This window comes from Acanthochromis polyacanthus, chromosome 21 (genome assembly GCF_021347895.1).
Source record: "Acanthochromis polyacanthus isolate Apoly-LR-REF ecotype Palm Island chromosome 21, KAUST_Apoly_ChrSc, whole genome shotgun sequence".
NCBI classification, from domain to species: Eukaryota; Metazoa; Chordata; class Actinopteri; family Pomacentridae; genus Acanthochromis; species Acanthochromis polyacanthus.
In genome coordinates this window covers 4,104,194-4,121,903 of record NC_067133.1, presented here as the reverse complement: position 1 = coordinate 4,121,903, position 17,710 = coordinate 4,104,194, and the positions used below count along the sequence as shown (strand labels likewise).

Sequence of the window (17,710 nt, the reverse complement as noted above, 5' to 3'; positions counted from 1 at the left end):
AGCTCATTAATGAATCTAACTTACCTTCATTCTTTCAATGTTTGCCACACATCTGGATGCAACAGCTTCCGTCACGGTGATTTGTCTGTTCCACTCCTTTCAGCCATTCTCCTGATATGTTTTGCCGTAGAATAGTGTTTGTCAATCGATGGTTTTCATTTTTGTTCCACCACAATATTGCACGGGCTGCAAAACAGACCTCCGCTTCCGTGGAGAACATCAGGAAATTGTTTTGCACGGTCTTTAGCAGTAATTTTTGTTGGTAAATGAGAGACATTAGAATCTGACGTGTCTGCATCTTCAAACCACAAACAAGGAAGTGAAGATCTGATATTTAATAAAACCGGATGCTATCAACTCAGTGTGTGTGCTGGTGTAAAATCAGCATTTTCATTATGCTTTATATTCCCTTATTCTCCCAGCGGCACAGAAGCTTTGCCACCTGCTTGGAATGAATGTGATGGAGTTCACTCGAGCTATCCTCACCCCGAGGATCAAAGTGGGACGTGATTATGTGCAGAAGGCACAGACCAAAGAACAGGTAAGATGCCACCTGCCTCTATAAGTTAGGTTCAGTTAAGATGTAGATTCCTTTCTAAAAGCCAAGTTGAAGTCTTCAAATTTCCCTATTTGTGTAATGAGTGGTCAATTTCCATCCATCCAATTTCTATTTATCCTGTAGAGGGTCGCAGAGTCTGTCCCAGCTGACTTAGGCACGATAAGCAGTCCACAACCCAAAAATAAGAAAACCAGCCAAACCCTTTCAACTGGAACCTGGAGCTGTTTTGTGTTTTTGATTGAAAATCCCCCAATTCAGTTCTCAGTTTAGTTGAATTGTGTGTCGAAGTGATTCAAATAATCCCTTAACTAATTGTTTCGTCATAATTATGTTTGCATTCCATGTGCTTCGAACCTAAAAAATTCACAGTTGCTGTGACATCATCCTGTTTAGACTATACTTTGTTTTGCAAATTCAGAACATGTGTTTGGACACGTCATCTGCACCATCTGGCTGATGCATTGTCCTAATTGTGGTCCATTGTCTGATGTCATACTGAGATAAATCCACATTCCAGACTCAAACAGAAACACAGAGTTTTAAATTCCTGTATTGCAGCCATGTCTCACATGTATTATTAATAACGTCTTTCATCTTACTCTCTGCGGTACTGCGCTCTTTGTTTTACCTCAGGCTGACTTTGCTGTTGAAGCTCTGGCCAAGGCTACATATGAGCGCCTGTTCCGCTGGCTGGTTCACCGCATCAACAAGGCCCTGGACAGGACCAAACGACAGGGGGCGTCTTTCATTGGCATCCTGGATATCGCTGGCTTTGAGATCTTTGAGGTGCTGATTCAATGCTAACGTTACTTTTACACAAATTAAGAACAACTGTTGCTGTTTTTTCCTTCTTATGTGCGTATAAACAAACCAGTGGTTAAGCCTGACTGAAAATTTTAATTTTCTTAGGCAATTTAATCAATTCATGTCAACCAACCGTCTCAACCCAAAGCAGTTTGTGGCTGTGATTGCTCTGCTCACGTTTTGTGGACACGCTGGACTCGTTTTTCACTGTAATCACAATAATTGACTGTAAATTTCCTGCTTCTGGATGGAAACAGCACAACCATGGCTAGAAACAAAGTCAACTCAGGACTGTGTTCTGTGCAACACAACATAAATATAATGACATACACACCCTGTCAAAAGTTTTGAGACACTTTCTCATTCAAATGTATTAGAACCTGTCTCAAAACTTTTGACAGGGGGTGTAAATCATAAAGCAAGAAGTGCCCACATGTGTTACCACTGCTGGGAAAAAATGATGACTCTACATGGTGTAGATATTTTACTGCATACATTTCTGATTTACTTCCATACTTTTCTCCTTACTGCTGTTTGTAAACACAGCCTGCAATCCAGGAAGATAGTCCCTGAATTTTTGTCATGTGACTATTGGTCACAGCTGAGTCACTAATGAAGTCACTGTTACGCCAAGGAACGCATCATTTTTTAGTTTTTCATAGAATCTGGTTTAAACTATTTTTTGGCAAATTTTTCAATGAGACATATAGAATATAGTTTAAATGATGAATCGTTCTTTGTTTACAGTTTCTTGCTCTGATAAATTATTCCATTTTTGCATGTTTTTTTAAACAATAACGTGATTTCCAGAGGATTGAACCACATACTTTATCTGTCTGAGAAATCAGTCCTGTTTAAACAACGATTTTCAAGAAAACATTTCACTAAAACTAACCTGAATTCTGCTTTTTACTTTCCTTTCAGCTGAACTCATTTGAGCAGCTGTGCATCAACTACACCAACGAGAAGCTGCAGCAGCTCTTCAACCACACCATGTTCATCCTGGAGCAGGAGGAGTATCAGAGGGAGGGCATCGAGTGGAGCTTCATCGACTTCGGCCTCGACCTGCAGCCCTGCATCGACCTCATCGAGAGACCAGTTAGTGCACGCTTCATATGAGGCTTTGTATGCATTTCTGCTCATGAATATACTGTACTTAACGACGTATGTCTTCTCAGACTAATCCCCCTGGTATTCTGGCTCTGCTGGATGAGGAGTGCTGGTTTCCCAAGGCCACAGACAAGACATTTGTAGACAAAGTGCTGCAGGAGCAGGGCACACACACCAAGTTTCAGAAGCCACGTCAGCTGAAGGACAAAGCTGACTTCTGCATCATCCACTACGCAGGGAGAGTAAGTATATCAGAGCCATTAAAATGTCCTGCATTATGCGGAGTTGGGGTTAAAAATGTATTCTAATGTCAAAAATTAAAATGAAAGCAATCGTTAAAAATGCAGTATGCACTTGGAATCCCCTTCAAAGCCTGGGATTTTTCCATGTTCTGTGTTTTCTTTATGCAACAACTCTGTTCCTGGCTTGTGCTTCTCTGAGACACAAACTTTGCTCCACTGAAGGCACAGTTACCAAGGTCAGCGCGTGAAAACAATAGCCCAGTTGTCTTACTGCGGCTGCAGGAAACCCACATCTGGTTCACATCGGCGTGACATTGAATCTTTGATGCCTGCTTGTTACGTAACGGTGGTTTTCAACTTTCACCTCTGAGTGGCGGTCTGCCGTTTGTAAAGAGAAAGTGATCCTCACAACATTCCACAGAAGGAGCTTGAAATCTGATATCATGACCAGAGTGATAGTTTGATTATGGTTTACCTGCCTCGTTTTCCTCTAATGCACATGTGTTTATGACCACGGTGAAGAGCATCAGTCAGCCATGTATAAACATCAGTCCTAGGCCTGATCCTTACATGACAAACAGGTGGAAACCTCAGACTCAGCAAGATATTAACATCCAGCATTCAATACTGGATCCAGAATTAAGATTGAACTTCACTAAGTAAATCCTGCATGACACAGGCATACCGAAGAGGGAAATAAGAAGTGAATTTGCTTCTCCAGGATTCTGATCAAACCCATATGCAGATCCTACATTCTTGTCTCAGGTTGCTGACCGTGTCATTTACTTATTATGTTCTGCTCTAATCCAATACTCTTCATAGTCTGTCAGATGTTTGAAAAACACATACTGGCTGATGTTAACATAAAACTGGACTCTATCACATCATCTTTCACCACATAATCTGCACAGTTCCTGCACTATTTGAATGTTTCTGTACTTTACATCACTCCTCAAGCCACTTTTCCATCCTACACGCTTGAACTTACTGTGAATATTACCATGCTTATAATTATATTGTTGTTTATGGTTGTTTATTGTGCTGCTGTAACATGGGAAGTTTCCCCAGACACAGGGAGTAATAAAGGCGTATCTTATCTTATCTTATCTTATCTTATCTTATCTTATCTTTATGGAAGACCAGCAGAATAAAAGGTTTAGATTAAATTTAACCCCCTTATTTCAAATGAAACCTTTTTTTTCTTTTATAAAGGCACATACACCGTCTGATATTTCACACACAAATATATTTACACGCATACATGATAATAAATTAGAATAAAGTAATGATCTAACCTTGTTGCTCATTAAATAAAGATGATGATACGCTGGGAGAATGCTTGGGTTTTGTTCATACGAGCAAATTTAGTATTTTCATTAGTCTTTCATTGAGGTTTGCATTTAATGTGTTGAAGTGAAGCTATTAAACATTCTACTGAATAATTTTTACATCGCTGTTGATGATATTTCCATTGCCAGAACATATCCTGATTGTTTATGGTCTGCCTGAATTCTTTTGCTTTTCTTCTGTTGAGCTGCCAAACCTTCTGTAACAAAATTATAAGAGGTGTTTTTACACATTTGGATCACTGACCTGACAGTGTTACCATTTTTTTGCCATTTGTTGGTATTTTTTCATTCACAAAAATGCAGATTTTTAAGAGGAACGGCAACACGGTAGAACACTTTGCTGCGCGACAGCTGAAATAATACAGGTGAATCCTTGTGTTTCTTTAGGTTGACTACAAAGCTGATGAATGGCTTATGAAGAACATGGATCCTCTGAATGACAATGTCGCCACGCTGCTGCACCAGTCCACCGACAAGTTCGTGGCCGAGCTTTGGAAAGATGGTGAGTCTTATATTGTAGAGGCTCATCAAGCCTTCAAATGTACTTAAATGTATTGAGATACATAACTCTAAATGTTGTGTAAACATCTTGCAGTTCTCTGTATCAATCTAGATAGATGTTGCACGTCATACTATGAGTTTTTATCTCACACAGCAGAGTTTACAGCAGTGAGTCTCATATTTGATGAAGGCAAATACAGTTTCTATCCTCTCACACAGTCTGTCAGAGCTGCTGCTTTATGGCTTATCTAATGTGGAATGAGTTTTGCCAGTGAAAACACGGAGTAGAAGTGAGGTGAAACCCAGGAGCTGAATGATGAATTTATTATTAATGCCTCCGGTGAATGCCCTTTTTAATATTTCAGTCAAATGGTAGCCGTGGCCCTCGTAATCATTATTTGGATTTGACATTCTCCAGAAGTCATCAACCGGTCATATAGAAAGGGAAATGGTTGTGTAACACTTTGACCTTATCAAAAAGCTAATACGGAAGCTGAGAAGCCTGAGAAGCTATGATAACACAGCATAATTTTTAAGTGATAGCATGAACTGTAGCACTGCAGTGGATGAACTCACATTTGCTCTGCAGTCCTTTTTAACTCTAATCTGTGCTGTAAAAATGTCTGTTTGTGGGAGGATGAATGGATGAACGGTGGAGGTGTGAGTGTGTTTGCATGCCTACTTTCTTTTTCTCTCTTACTCTCCTGTCTTCTTTCTCTGTCTGTGTCTCTGTTGCTGTAGACATTCAGACGTTTCAGAGAGCCTCTTTCTATGACAATGTGTCTGGGCTCCATGAAGCTCCAGGTGAACGATAGTAACACTCTGTGTACCACTACTGGCTGCCTCTCATCCTCTGCACTGGAGGGCTCATTGGTTCCCTGTACTGTCATGGCTGCACTGTGCACCCGTCTAAAAGCTCCCCTGTGGCTTTGCATGGCTCAGCTCCAGTTGTATTTAATACCTCTGATACTAAAAATGTTCCGTTTTCTGTTAATGCTGGTGGCCTACTGCCGCTAGAGTTATTCTGACAGCTGTTGCTTGAATGTCAAGCCAGGTAAGGCCTGTCTTTTTGTAATTGTGAAGTGAAATCACACAATGAAAAACAGGTTGGTACAGGTATTGTTAAAAAGCTGAAAATCTTTGACAGTAGATATTATCATTGAACATTACCTGGTCAATTAGATGCATTGTAAAGCTACTTTGAGGATTCATTTAGTGACATCTCCACATCAAAAGGGCAAATACCCTCAGGCCACTTAGTCCATATTACTGAAGCTATTAACAGCCCACAGAAACATTTCTGCAAAGAATATGTCAGTTGCTGTGTGATAATTTTTGTATTCAGCAGACCGTATCAGAACTAACAAGCGATGGAACCAAACAGCAGCGTCCAAACGAATTTGAGGATGATCACTGAACTCAGAGTTGATTTAAATTCCTGATTACTTTGTGCAGACAGAACGGACTATCTGGGAAACCCGCAGGCCAGATATCTCATCCAATTAATCATTTTCATTAGAAGATGAACTGTCATTCAAACTGAGGTCTAACAGAAAATAATAAGGCCATGGTCTTAACTGCCTAAATTTCTCATCTAGTTAATCAGAAATAAGTGAAAAACTTTGTTTCTTAAACTTAAGAATAGAAAGGGGATTTTGTTACATCAGCAAATAGTTCTTTTAGCTGTATTATGCATTGTCATTGAACTGTTTAGTCTGCTGTGTCATTTTTACCTCGGGTCATGTCTGGCTGGTTTCACTCTATGGACTTACAAAGTATAGTGTATGTAAAGCAGACTTTTAGCAGGTAAACATGGATGTAAAAATCTGCTCTGTGGACGTTTTATGAGGTAGGCAGTGTTCAATTGAGACATTTGTTTGAGGTCAAGGACACAAATGATACAGTATGTTGGACATCTGAACATAACTGGGCTTATTTGGGTTTATTTTTCTTTTGCATTTATCTTTCTTAGATAGTTGATAGTGGAGTGGCAAGACATTTAAGCTCAATGTGAATGTAATAAAGGGCTACTGGGTCTCCCAGATGCTCCTAAATATAGAAATTTGTAGATGTTAATTCAAATTATCAGCAAATGTTTAAGATTAATGTATAGACCTACCAAGACAGAAAAAGACATCATAGAATAATTATGTCAGTTACTATTCATTAGGTATGCTGCATGTTGTCTAGTCTGTTAGATTTGATCAAATAATTGATAATAAATTGCCCCTGTCTTAACCACATGCAAATGTACAGTATGTTACATATTTAAGCATTTATTTAGTGTCCTGGTTGTATAAAGTGTACTACTGCTGATTTTTGGACTCACATCAGGTAAATCCTGACTTCAAAGCAGTGGATTAACTAAGAGAAACCAGCTGTTGACAAAACGTTAGCCTCCGTTAAAGGTAGAGTCAGTATTTCTAATCCAGTTCACTTGGATATCTCTTCGTGGTTCACCAGCTGACCACACTGTGTGTGGGCTGAAAAGAAATCAGTGTTCAAACACAGCCTGACTCAGTCTGATCCAACATTATTCCAATGTGTCCTGTATTTATTTATTTTATTTTATTTAACCTTTATTTAACCAGGTAAAAAACCCATTGAGATCAAGATCTCTTTCACAAGGGTGACCTGGCCAAGAGGTCAGCAACACATGTCATGGTAAATACATATTGCAAAAAACAGTATAAAACATAACAACAATTTAAAAATGCATTCATGCTCATGCACAAGACAGGAGGAAGAAGGGCAGTGGCTGCAGGGGGACAGTGAATCTGCCACGTGCTAACTTCCTAACTAGCTGGATATCAACAGTTTCTATCCAGAATAACAGACTCTACCTTTAATGCTGCCAGTAAAATCAGATCAGTCACAGCTGGTTACACTGTTGTCTGTCTTCATGCTTTATCACAAAAGCAGAAAAGAGCAAACCCTGCTCAGCTGATCAAGCTTTATTGGCAGTTTTCACATTTGATTAAACACCAATAAAAGGCTCACTTTCTTGGATTTTCTCTTTTCTACCTTCATGAAAGAACATTTTATGCGCTCTAATAGTACAACCAGCATTGAAGAAATCAGTTCAGTAATTCACGTAACCCTCCGTTTTTCTCTCCCAGTTGACCGGATCGTGGGTCTGGACCAGGTCGCGGGCATGAACGAGACAGCGTTTGGTGCTGCCTACAAGACCAAGAAGGGCATGTTCCGCACCGTGGGGCAGCTGTACAAGGAGCAGTTATCCAAACTGATGGCCACGCTGAGGAACACCAATCCCAACTTTGTCCGCTGTATCATCCCCAACCATGAAAAAAGGGTGAGTCTCAAGATCTGATCCACAACATCTGTTGATCAAACAAGCAGAGTTTTGTTGGATGAGCTGCACTTGGATTGGATGTCGTTACCACAAATGATGTCACTTGAACCCAAATTAAAATAGAGCCTATTGAAGTTCAAGATAAGTGTACTTGCTTATACAGTGTACTTCTCCCTCCTCACCCAGGCTGGCAAACTGGATCCCCACCTGGTTCTGGACCAGTTGAGGTGTAATGGTGTGCTGGAGGGGATCCGTATCTGCAGACAGGGCTTCCCCAACCGCATCGTCTTCCAGGAGTTCAGACAGAGGTATTGTGTTACCTCTGATTGAGATTTTCATCATCATGTTTCCTGTGATTTGGAAATCCATAACTTTCCTAGTTTGATATAAAACACCACAATACACATTTTGTTAAACTAATTTGCCTTAAATACATGTTCATCATTGTCATGCATAGATAAAGCTTACAGACATGGGGTGTAAAAGTGTTTTTTAATCTGTTTGACATGATATATGGCTCTTGCTTGTGTTCTTTTGTATCAACAGTTGGTCTGATGTCTTTTACTCTCTGTCCTCTTTGTGAAGTTGTTTGCTCTCTGTAGTTTCTTCATGTCATTCATGAAAGACCTCAGACACTTCTTTCTCTCTCTTTGTGCTTCTTATATTTTCTGCCAGTATAGTTTCACAGTGTTCCCATGACTCTCTGTCCTGACAATGCACTTCTGTGTCTAGGTATGAGATCCTCACTCCAAACGCTATTCCCAAGGGTTTCATGGACGGCAAGCAGGCCTGCGAGAGAATGGTAAACACCAACTCAAATTCAGAAAGTTTATCTTTGCAAGCATGACACTGAGAATTAAGAGTCACTTTGCTTTTGAAACATCGACATAGAAAATAGATTTTGGAAATGATCTGCTCCCGTTTCAGCCACGTCTTACCTGTGTCTCCCCTTTTCTTTGGTAGATTAAAGCATTGGAGTTGGACGGAAATCTCTTCCGTATCGGCCAGAGTAAGATCTTCTTCAGGGCTGGAGTCCTGGCTCACTTAGAAGAAGAGAGGGACCTGAAGATCACCGACATCATCATTTACTTCCAGGCCGTCTGTCGAGGATATCTGGCACGCAAGTAAGCTTTTACGTGCATCTAAGACCTGCTGAACCCCCACTAGAGACATTTCTATAGTTTAGATCACAAAATGTAGATGTTAGCGTTGTCCCACTCAGTCTTTGTTCTCTTCTTCTCTGTGTGTAATGTTTAGGGCCTTTGCTAAGAAGCAGCAGCAGCTCAGTGCACTAAAGGTTCTTCAGAGAAACTGTGCTGCCTACTTGAAGCTGCGTCACTGGCAGTGGTGGAGACTCTTCACTAAGGTGTGTTGTTGTTTCTGTTGAATCTGTCACTGTCTTCCAGAACGGAGGTCCAAGAGGACAAATGATAGTTTCTAAATCTGGAGTATAGTGTGTATTTGCTGTTGCTGAGACCCTGTGTCTCTTTACAGGTGAAGCCCCTGCTGCAGGTGACCAGGCAGGAGGAGGAGATGCAGGCTAAAGACGAGGAGCTGGTCAAAGTGAAGGAGAAGCAGATGAAGGTGGAGGGGGAGCTGGTGGAGATGGAGAGGAAACATCAGCAGGTTGGTTACAACCACCGCAACGCTCTGCAGCATAAGTATCAAAAAGTTCCACATTATATTGAATGCGTAACTGAGGTGTTAACATTATTTATGTTTAGTTAATGGAAGAGAAGAACATCCTAGCAGAGCAGCTGCAGGCGGAGACAGAACTGTTTGCAGAGGCTGAGGAGATGAGAGCTCGCCTGGCTTCCAAAAAGCAAGAGCTGGAGGAGATCCTGCATGACCTGGAGTCCAGGCTGGAAGAGGAAGAGGAGAGGACCCAAGGCCTGCAGACGGAGAAGAAAAAGATGCAGTCCCATATCCAGGTATGTGGATACTCATGTAGCATCTAAGTACCGGATGCTAAAAAACTATTGCTGAAACATCTTCAAAAATACAAATGAACTTACACGGTACTAAAATATGTTTGTTAATTATGCTTCTGTGATAAAATGCTTGTGTGTGTAGGATCTGGAAGAACAGCTGGATGAAGAAGAGGCTGCCAGACAGAAGCTGCAGCTGGAGAAAGTGACAGCTGAAGCTAAAATGAAGAAGTATGAAGAGGACATTTTGCTACTGGAGGACCAGAACTCTAAGTTTCACAAGGTGAGATGGAGAAGGCTCTGAAAGTCTGCATAATAAGGGTGCTGAACTGAAAGTGTAGAATTGTGAAGTGGAAATTTCTGACTTTTAGCTGCAAGGCTAGCTGTGTGTTAACTGTCCTGTATCTTTCTTCACTCATTAGGAGAAGAAGCTGTTTGAGGACAGAATCAATGAGGTGACCTCCATGCTAGCTGAAGAGGAAGAGAAGGCGAAGAACCTGGGCAAGACCAAGAACAAGCAGGAGATGATGATGGTCGATTTGGAGGGTAACAGAGTGAACGAAAATACAGCATTCTTAAAACAATAGAAGAGAATAGGTAGTAATATCTAGCACGCTTAAATAAACAGACATGTTTTGGACTTTTATTATACCATCGTATCCTCTCTGTTCTTATCTAGAGAGACTGAAGAAAGAGGAGAAGACCCGCCAAGAGCTGGAGAAGGCTAAGAGGAAACTGGATGGAGAGACATCCGATTTCCAGGACCAGATAGGCGAGCTACAGTCCCAGATAGAGGAGCTTAAAGGTCAGCTGGGCAAGAAAGAAGAGGAGCAGCAGATGATGCAAGTTAGGTAAGAGAAACTGAGGCACACAGCAGAGAATGGAACACCACATATCAGCACTTGGGAAAGCACTTCAACAAAAATGTAACATAACTGTGGGAGGTAAATATTGTATTTACAGTTTTAACCTTCTAAACCCCACAGTGCACTGATGAAATGATTTGAAATGCATGTTGTCTTTTCAAACATCACCAGTGTTATGTTATCTAGCGCTGCCAGAGAGGGCAAAAACAGAAAGAATTTGTGGACTTTTGACTATCCTTGAACAAATAATCTGTAAAATGCAGATTCTATAAGGAGAATTATCCAAATCTCAGCTTAATATCGCTTTCTTCCTTAGAATTTGCCAAAAAATAAGCCAGATCTTGGACAAAAACTGGATACAATCATAAGTTACATTGGAAAAATAAATAATAATAAATAAACATACAACATATAGTACATATACTAGAACAGAGGCTATTTTGTTAATTCTTCACTTACATACAACCTGTGCAATATAGACAATTTGTGCAACATTGATACGCTCTTAATGTTTCTATTCATCAAAAAATACATGCAGTACCACTGATTTGTGCAGTAATGATATTTTATGAACTAGTACTTATGTCTGTTTTGGTTTATTTTTACTTTACTTACTTTATCTTTGCTCTTGTATCACTGCAATTTTATCTTGTCTTGAACAATCAAAGAAATTCTTTCCTTTTTTTCATGCTTTATGACATTATGACTTTGTTATAGTTCACAAAAGTCATTTTCTAGTTCACCAAAGTTCTCTCTGCTTGTAGCCATGGTTGGGATGTTTCCGTAGAAATTATATTGCGGTGAAAAATGAGCGCACAGTAAGCAAAAATGCACCAGTTCGCAGGGATTTAGCATTAAGTCATTGAGATTCTGCCTCTTGATGTTTGTCAGTATGAGATAAGTGCTGCATGACATCACGGAACAGTCCTAACCTTTGACACTGCTGCAAGATACAGAACATTTTATTGGACTGACAACAGCCCAGACATGAGTACGGCAGTGATCTTATTATCTTGTAAAAAATAGCTGTGATAATTCTCTTGTTGTTGGGCTGCTTTGTAACCTGGTGCTGGCTGCTATTTACTCGCCAATTCTCACTGCATCGGAATGCGTTTACAGTGTGTGACTGCGTGATTGGTGAACGTATTATTTGTGTGGTATTAATGGCCTAAATGTGAGATCATGCCCCAGCATAAGCACCTCCATCAAGAGAAAAGTGGAAGGAATCAACAGCTTTATGAAAACTGTGATTTTGCCTCTGCTGCCACCCAGTGGAGTCTTTACACAGCAGCTTTTGTTTGCCTATTAAGCACTAACTTCAGAACAATAACAGCATTGTGGCAGCACTATGATGTAGCAGCAGCTGTGAATAAACATTAAGAAACATATTTCATGAGGACTTTTTACATACGTTTTATATAAAATGAATAAATAATGTTTTTTTTCTAGTGTTTTTGAAATAATTCAGGCTACATCTCCCTTTTAATAGAACTTAAGATAAGATCTACTTTATTCGTCCTGGAGGAAATTATTTTTTCAAGAGTACAATACAATAAACAATCAATCAATCAATCAATCAGAGTTTATTTATATAGCCCTTTACAACAGCCCAAAGGGTGACCAACGTGCTTCACAGTAAAAAAACAAGAAAATAACTTAAAAAACACAGTAACTTAAAACAGGACAAACAATCACACTCGCACTCACACCTTTGGGCAAATTTAGAATAATCTATTATCCTCAGCATATTTTTGAACAACGGTGAGTGGAATATACACAATTACACAGAGGTTAGTCCTAGAATAGAAATAATAAAGAATGCAAAGTACAAAATGCACATTTCTAAAAGTGTGTGAGGAAAAAATTTTTTTTTCTCTAGAAAAAAAATTAAAAAAATAAATGAGAAAAATAGAATAACAGCTCAAGTACAAGATATAAACTATATACGAATGCTAATAACAAGAAAGATTAACAGAAAATGAACTGAAGTACGAGTAAACGGATGTTTCACACTCGATGGTCATATTTTATTTTATGACCCAGTATGACCATACTTGGTCATATTTTTCCAAAGGCATTCATATATTCTGATGTTTTGATGATATAACCACAATGGTGTGATCGCTCTCCTTTAAAGATGTCCTTTCATGTTGTTCAATGTTCTCGATGTGTACCAGGGGTGAAGAAGAGGTCAGCCACAAGAACAATGCTCTGAAGCAGGTCAGGGAGCTGCAGGCCCAGCTTTCTGAGCTGCAGGAGGACCTCGAGTCGGAGAAACAGGCCAGGAACAAGGCGGAGAAACTCAAGAGGGACTTGAGTGAAGAGCTTGAAGCCCTCAAGACTGAACTGGAAGACACTCTCGACACAACTGCAGCCCAGCAGGAGCTTAGGTACTGCACCTTACATTTTATTCATCCTTAGCATAGATAATGGGGCTTTTTGCAAACCTTGTCCCTCTTCTCTGTAGGACCAAGCGTGAACAGGAGGTCGCAGAGCTGAAGAAAGCCATTGAGGAGGAGACTAAAAACCACGAGGCTCAGATCCAGGAGATGCGACAGAGGCATGGTACTGCCTTGGAGGAGCTGTCTGAACAGCTTGAACAGGCCAAGAGGGTAACTGTCCTAATGTCACAGCCGTATCGAATCCACCAATTAGAGCATGGCAGGAGGAGACTAATGTTTGTGTTGATTATGTTTAGTTCAAGGCTAACCTGGAAAAGACCAAACAGAGCCAGGAGACTGCAAACAAGGAGCTGGCCAGCGAAGTCAAGAGTCTGCAGCAGGCAAAGACGGAGTCCGAGCACAAGAGGAAGAAGCTGGAGGCTCAGCTGCAGGAGTTCATGGCCAGGGTCACCGAGGGAGAGAGGACCAAGGGAGAACTGGCTGACCGCTCACACAAACTGCAGGTGAGGGGTGCAGGTGTAAACTACAGGGCTGTACTATAGAATGACTTTATTTTGTTAGTCACTGTCACAGAGGCTAGATCACCTGTTGAGCCATATTTTAGTATTGCAGTTGAAGGCAGCTGTGCATTTACAGTAGTAGAATGCATTCTTACTGGAGCCTACACTACAATTTCATGTCTTCCATGAAAACTCACACTTTTATTCATGTGCTAACATAATTGCACATTGCTTTTCTAATCATCAGTTAGCCTTTCAACACCATTAGCTAACACAATGTAGCATTAGAACACAGGAGTGATGGAAATGTTCCTCTGTACCCCAATGGAGATATTCCATTAAAAATCAGCCGTTTCCACCTAGAATAGTCATTTATCACATTAACAATGTCTACACTGCATTTCTGATTAATTTATATAAGTGACCCCAAACTTTTCGATTGCGGTGTATCTCTTCATTGATGTTACCTGACATGAACATTCATTTGAACTGAACATGTTTTTTTTAACACTATTAAGTTTCTAGAAGTATTAATTATGTATTAAGCAGTTGACCTGGCAGTGTTGAGCTGTGTTTGGTTAAATATGTATTCATGGCAGAAGTTGAACAATTTAGCCATTAATACATTCCTTTCTAGCGACTGTTAAATGTATCAATCATTTTTAGCTATCTCATCCATTTATCCATTGATTTTAGCTAACTTTTTAAATATATATATATATATATATATATATATATATATATATATATATATATATATATATACATACATATTTTTTTACATTTGTCCACTATTATTATTACTTAGCTCTATTAAGCTGAGCCGTTTTAGCATTAATCAATCACTTTTAAGTAATTTCATCCAGTAAGCATTTCATCCATTTTAGCTAGCTAAACATTTATCCACAACTTTAAGCTAACTGTTTCAACCATTTATCCATGACTTTTAGTGAATTATTTTCACATATGTCAATTATTTTTAGATATTTATTCAACAACTTGTCCATGACTTTTAGCTAAACATTTTTGCCTTCATCCCTTTTTTGTGTGTGTTTTGCAGTTTTATCCACTTCTGCATTGCTTTTAGCTGTCTTAACATTTACATTAACATTACCTTTAACTCACTATTTCATCCATTTATACCTTCAGTCAGCATAGTTATCCTAACATTTAGGGTATCCATTACTTTCAGCTAATTATCTTGACATTTATCCATTATTTGTAGCCGTTTTTTTGTGTACATGCATTCAGTGTTTTTCTGTGTGTCCTAATCTGTTGAACAGTCTGCCTGTACTGCAGCTAAAAGAACACAGATTTGTAAATTGATCAGTCTACTGGTATTTATCACAGAGAATATGCAGAAACATTAATTTCCATTAAATAAGGCTCTCTTGTGCTGCACCAGTTTGAAGGTGTTAATATTGTGAGAAATGTTGTGTTAATGTCTGCGAAGACATACACTACATATTTTTTCTAACTACTTTGGTCTCTGTGTCAAAAATTTCTAGACAAATGCATGTTCTTCTTTATTTTGTTGTTTTAACAGAAAGTAGCATAAATTATCGTGGATTGTAAAACATTTTTCAATACTAGTTATTTAATTTTTTTAAACTGTTTATTGACATTTAAGGTTCACCATGTTTGCATTCTGTTGATTTGATTTAATTCAGAAAAATTTCAGAAAAGCGTGATTGTTTGTCATTTCTGATTTGAAATGTTTTTTGATAGATTTGACCCAAATAAATAACCTGTTTTTAACTTCTCCGTACAGACTGAGTTGGACAATGTGTCCACCATGCTGGAAGATGCAGAGAGGAAGGGGATAAAGATGGCCAAAGACGTCGCTGGACTCGAGAGTCAGCTACAAGACACGCAGGTAACGTTTCAATATCTCATTAATCATTCAGACAAATTTACAGAATCCAGGCTTTTTAACTAACTGGACACATTTTTTTTTATTTAGGAGCTGCTCCAGGAGGAAACACGCCAAAAGTTAAACCTCAGCAGTCGTATTCGTCAGCTGGAAGAGGAGAAAAACGCTCTGCAGGAGCAGCAGGAGGAGGATGAGGAGGCACGCAAGAATCTAGAGAAGCAGATGTTGACCCTACAGGCTCAGGTAGGACACGTAGAAAACAATGTTTAATTTATATTTGGTTTAATTTTATTCTGAGGATTGTGCTGCGTGTGTTTGTAGCTGTCAGAGAGCAAGAAGAAGCTTGAGGATGATGTTGGAACAATAGAAGGCCTGGAGGAGGTGAAGAAGAAGCTGCAGAAGGACCTGGAGCTGACCGGCCAGCGTCTGGAAGAGAAGACCATCGCGTTTGAGAAGATGGAGAAGACAAAGACCCGTCTGCAGCAGGAGCTGGATGATCTCACCGTAGACTTGGATCACCAGAGACAGATCGTCTCCAACCTGGAGAAGAAACAGAAGAAGTTTGACCAGGTGAGAACACACTTTACTGTCGATGTTCTGTTGCATTTGACAGATATTTTCTCCAGAAGTTGACTTTAGATGGAGTGATTTTGTGAGTTAATCATGGATATATTTTTAGATATGGCACATTAAATCTCTACTTTTACAGTTAGAGGTGCAATATGTGGGATTCAGTGACATCTTGCGGGAAGGTTGTAGATTACAACCAGCTCAATATCTCACCTCCTTCTAACCTTTCAAGCATGTAGAAAAACAATAAATGCAGAAGCCTCTCTACAGGCAGTATTTGGTTTGTCTCTTTTGGGCAACTATAGAAACATGGCGATGCATCATGACAGACTCCATAAAAGAGAACCCAACCCCCCTCTGTAGATATAAAGAGTTCATCCAAAGCTTAACAAAACCCAGATATTCTTATTTTTAGGCAACTGCACTCTAATGAAAACATCACTGTTTTCCATTTATGCACATAGATTTCTCTGAATCCTACACTTTAGACCTTTAAGAGATTTTAGAAGTCACAGTTTGCACATTTAAATTTCCGAAATCCATAATCTCCTCCATAGATGTTGGCTGAGGAGAAGAGCATCTCAGCTCGTTATGCTGAGGAGCGTGACCGTGCTGAAGCTGAGGCCAGAGAGAAGGAGACCAAAGCTCTGTCCATGACCAGAGCTCTGGACGAGGCACTGGAGGCCAAAGAGGAGCTGGAGAGGGTCAACAAGCAGCTCCGTGCTGAAATGGAAGATCTGATGAGCTCAAAGGACGATGTGGGCAAGAATGTGAGTGTCACGATTCCACAACAAACTTTTCCCTTGGTTTCTTTTAACCTTTCACTGACTTGTTTCTTCTTTTTTCCATTCATTCATCCCCTCTCCCTATGTTTCAATAACTCTAATCTGTCAGGTCCACGAGCTGGAGAAGTCCAAACGTACTCTGGAGCAGCAGCTGGAGGAGATGAAGACTCAGCTGGAGGAGCTGGAGGACGAGCTGCAGGCCACGGAGGACGCCAAGCTGCGTCTGGAGGTCAACATGCAGGCCATGAAGGCCCAGTATGAGAGAGACCTCCAGGGCCGTGACGATCAGAACGATGAGAAGAAGAGAGCGCTGGTCAAGCAGGTGTGAAATGAAACTTAACATTCAATTTAATTTAATCAAATATCAACTGTCCTCTAATGTATATCTCATCAGTACTTTCCCTAATTTCCACACTCCTCCTTCCAGGTACGAGAAATGGAGGCAGAGTTGGAGGACGAGAGGAAGCAGAGAGCTTTGGCTGTAGCTGCTAAAAAGAAGCTGGAGATGGACTTGAAGGACGTAGAGGGTCACATAGAAGGAGCCAACAAGGCCCGAGACGAAGCCATCAAGCAGCTGCGCAAGTTACAGGTAAAGATCTCAGTCTTATGTTTGTATCAGTGACACTTGATACATTATTCTCCATTATTACTTTTCTGTTTCCTTCCTCAGGCCCAAATGAAAGACTATCAGAGGGAGCTGGAAGATGCCCGAGCCTCCAGAGATGATATTTTTGCCATTTCTAAGGAAAATGAGAAGAAACTCAAGAGTCTGGAAGCTGAGATCGTACAGCTGCATGAGGTCAGGACCTGATATTGACATTTTGTGATAATTGCTGGGTTGTAGTATGTTGATTTATTCTATTCCCCTCTGCTGTATGATCTCTGGTTTGCTTTTGTTTTAAGTGATG

General features: G+C 40.0%; 1 protein-coding gene across 4 annotated transcripts in view; it reads left to right on the top strand.

Moving 5' to 3' along the window:
* Positions 1-17,710, top strand: part of LOC110953120 (myosin-10-like) — an 88,694-nt gene that overhangs the window by 52,192 nt on the left and 18,792 nt on the right. For 2 of the 4 annotated variants that reach the window (XM_051941027.1, XM_051941028.1), the window contains 26 exons: positions 423-541; positions 1,193-1,345; positions 2,288-2,461; positions 2,542-2,715; positions 4,452-4,566; positions 5,307-5,369; positions 7,685-7,878; positions 8,065-8,186; positions 8,611-8,680; positions 8,842-9,002; positions 9,136-9,244; positions 9,373-9,504; positions 9,603-9,809; positions 9,952-10,089; positions 10,229-10,352; positions 10,486-10,657; positions 12,850-13,062; positions 13,140-13,284; positions 13,371-13,577; positions 15,346-15,450; positions 15,538-15,690; positions 15,769-16,017; positions 16,575-16,787; positions 16,912-17,124; positions 17,230-17,391; positions 17,473-17,601. In XM_051941027.1, the coding sequence (XP_051796987.1) occupies positions 423-541; positions 1,193-1,345; positions 2,288-2,461; positions 2,542-2,715; positions 4,452-4,566; positions 5,307-5,369; positions 7,685-7,878; positions 8,065-8,186; positions 8,611-8,680; positions 8,842-9,002; positions 9,136-9,244; positions 9,373-9,504; positions 9,603-9,809; positions 9,952-10,089; positions 10,229-10,352; positions 10,486-10,657; positions 12,850-13,062; positions 13,140-13,284; positions 13,371-13,577; positions 15,346-15,450; positions 15,538-15,690; positions 15,769-16,017; positions 16,575-16,787; positions 16,912-17,124; positions 17,230-17,391; positions 17,473-17,601 (4,016 nt within the window). The remainder of the gene's footprint in view (positions 1-422; positions 542-1,192; positions 1,346-2,287; positions 2,462-2,541; positions 2,716-4,451; positions 4,567-5,306; positions 5,370-7,684; positions 7,879-8,064; positions 8,187-8,610; positions 8,681-8,841; positions 9,003-9,135; positions 9,245-9,372; positions 9,505-9,602; positions 9,810-9,951; positions 10,090-10,228; positions 10,353-10,485; positions 10,658-12,849; positions 13,063-13,139; positions 13,285-13,370; positions 13,578-15,345; positions 15,451-15,537; positions 15,691-15,768; positions 16,018-16,574; positions 16,788-16,911; positions 17,125-17,229; positions 17,392-17,472; positions 17,602-17,710) is intronic. The other 2 variants (XM_051941029.1, XM_051941030.1) reach the window with 1 other exon arrangement.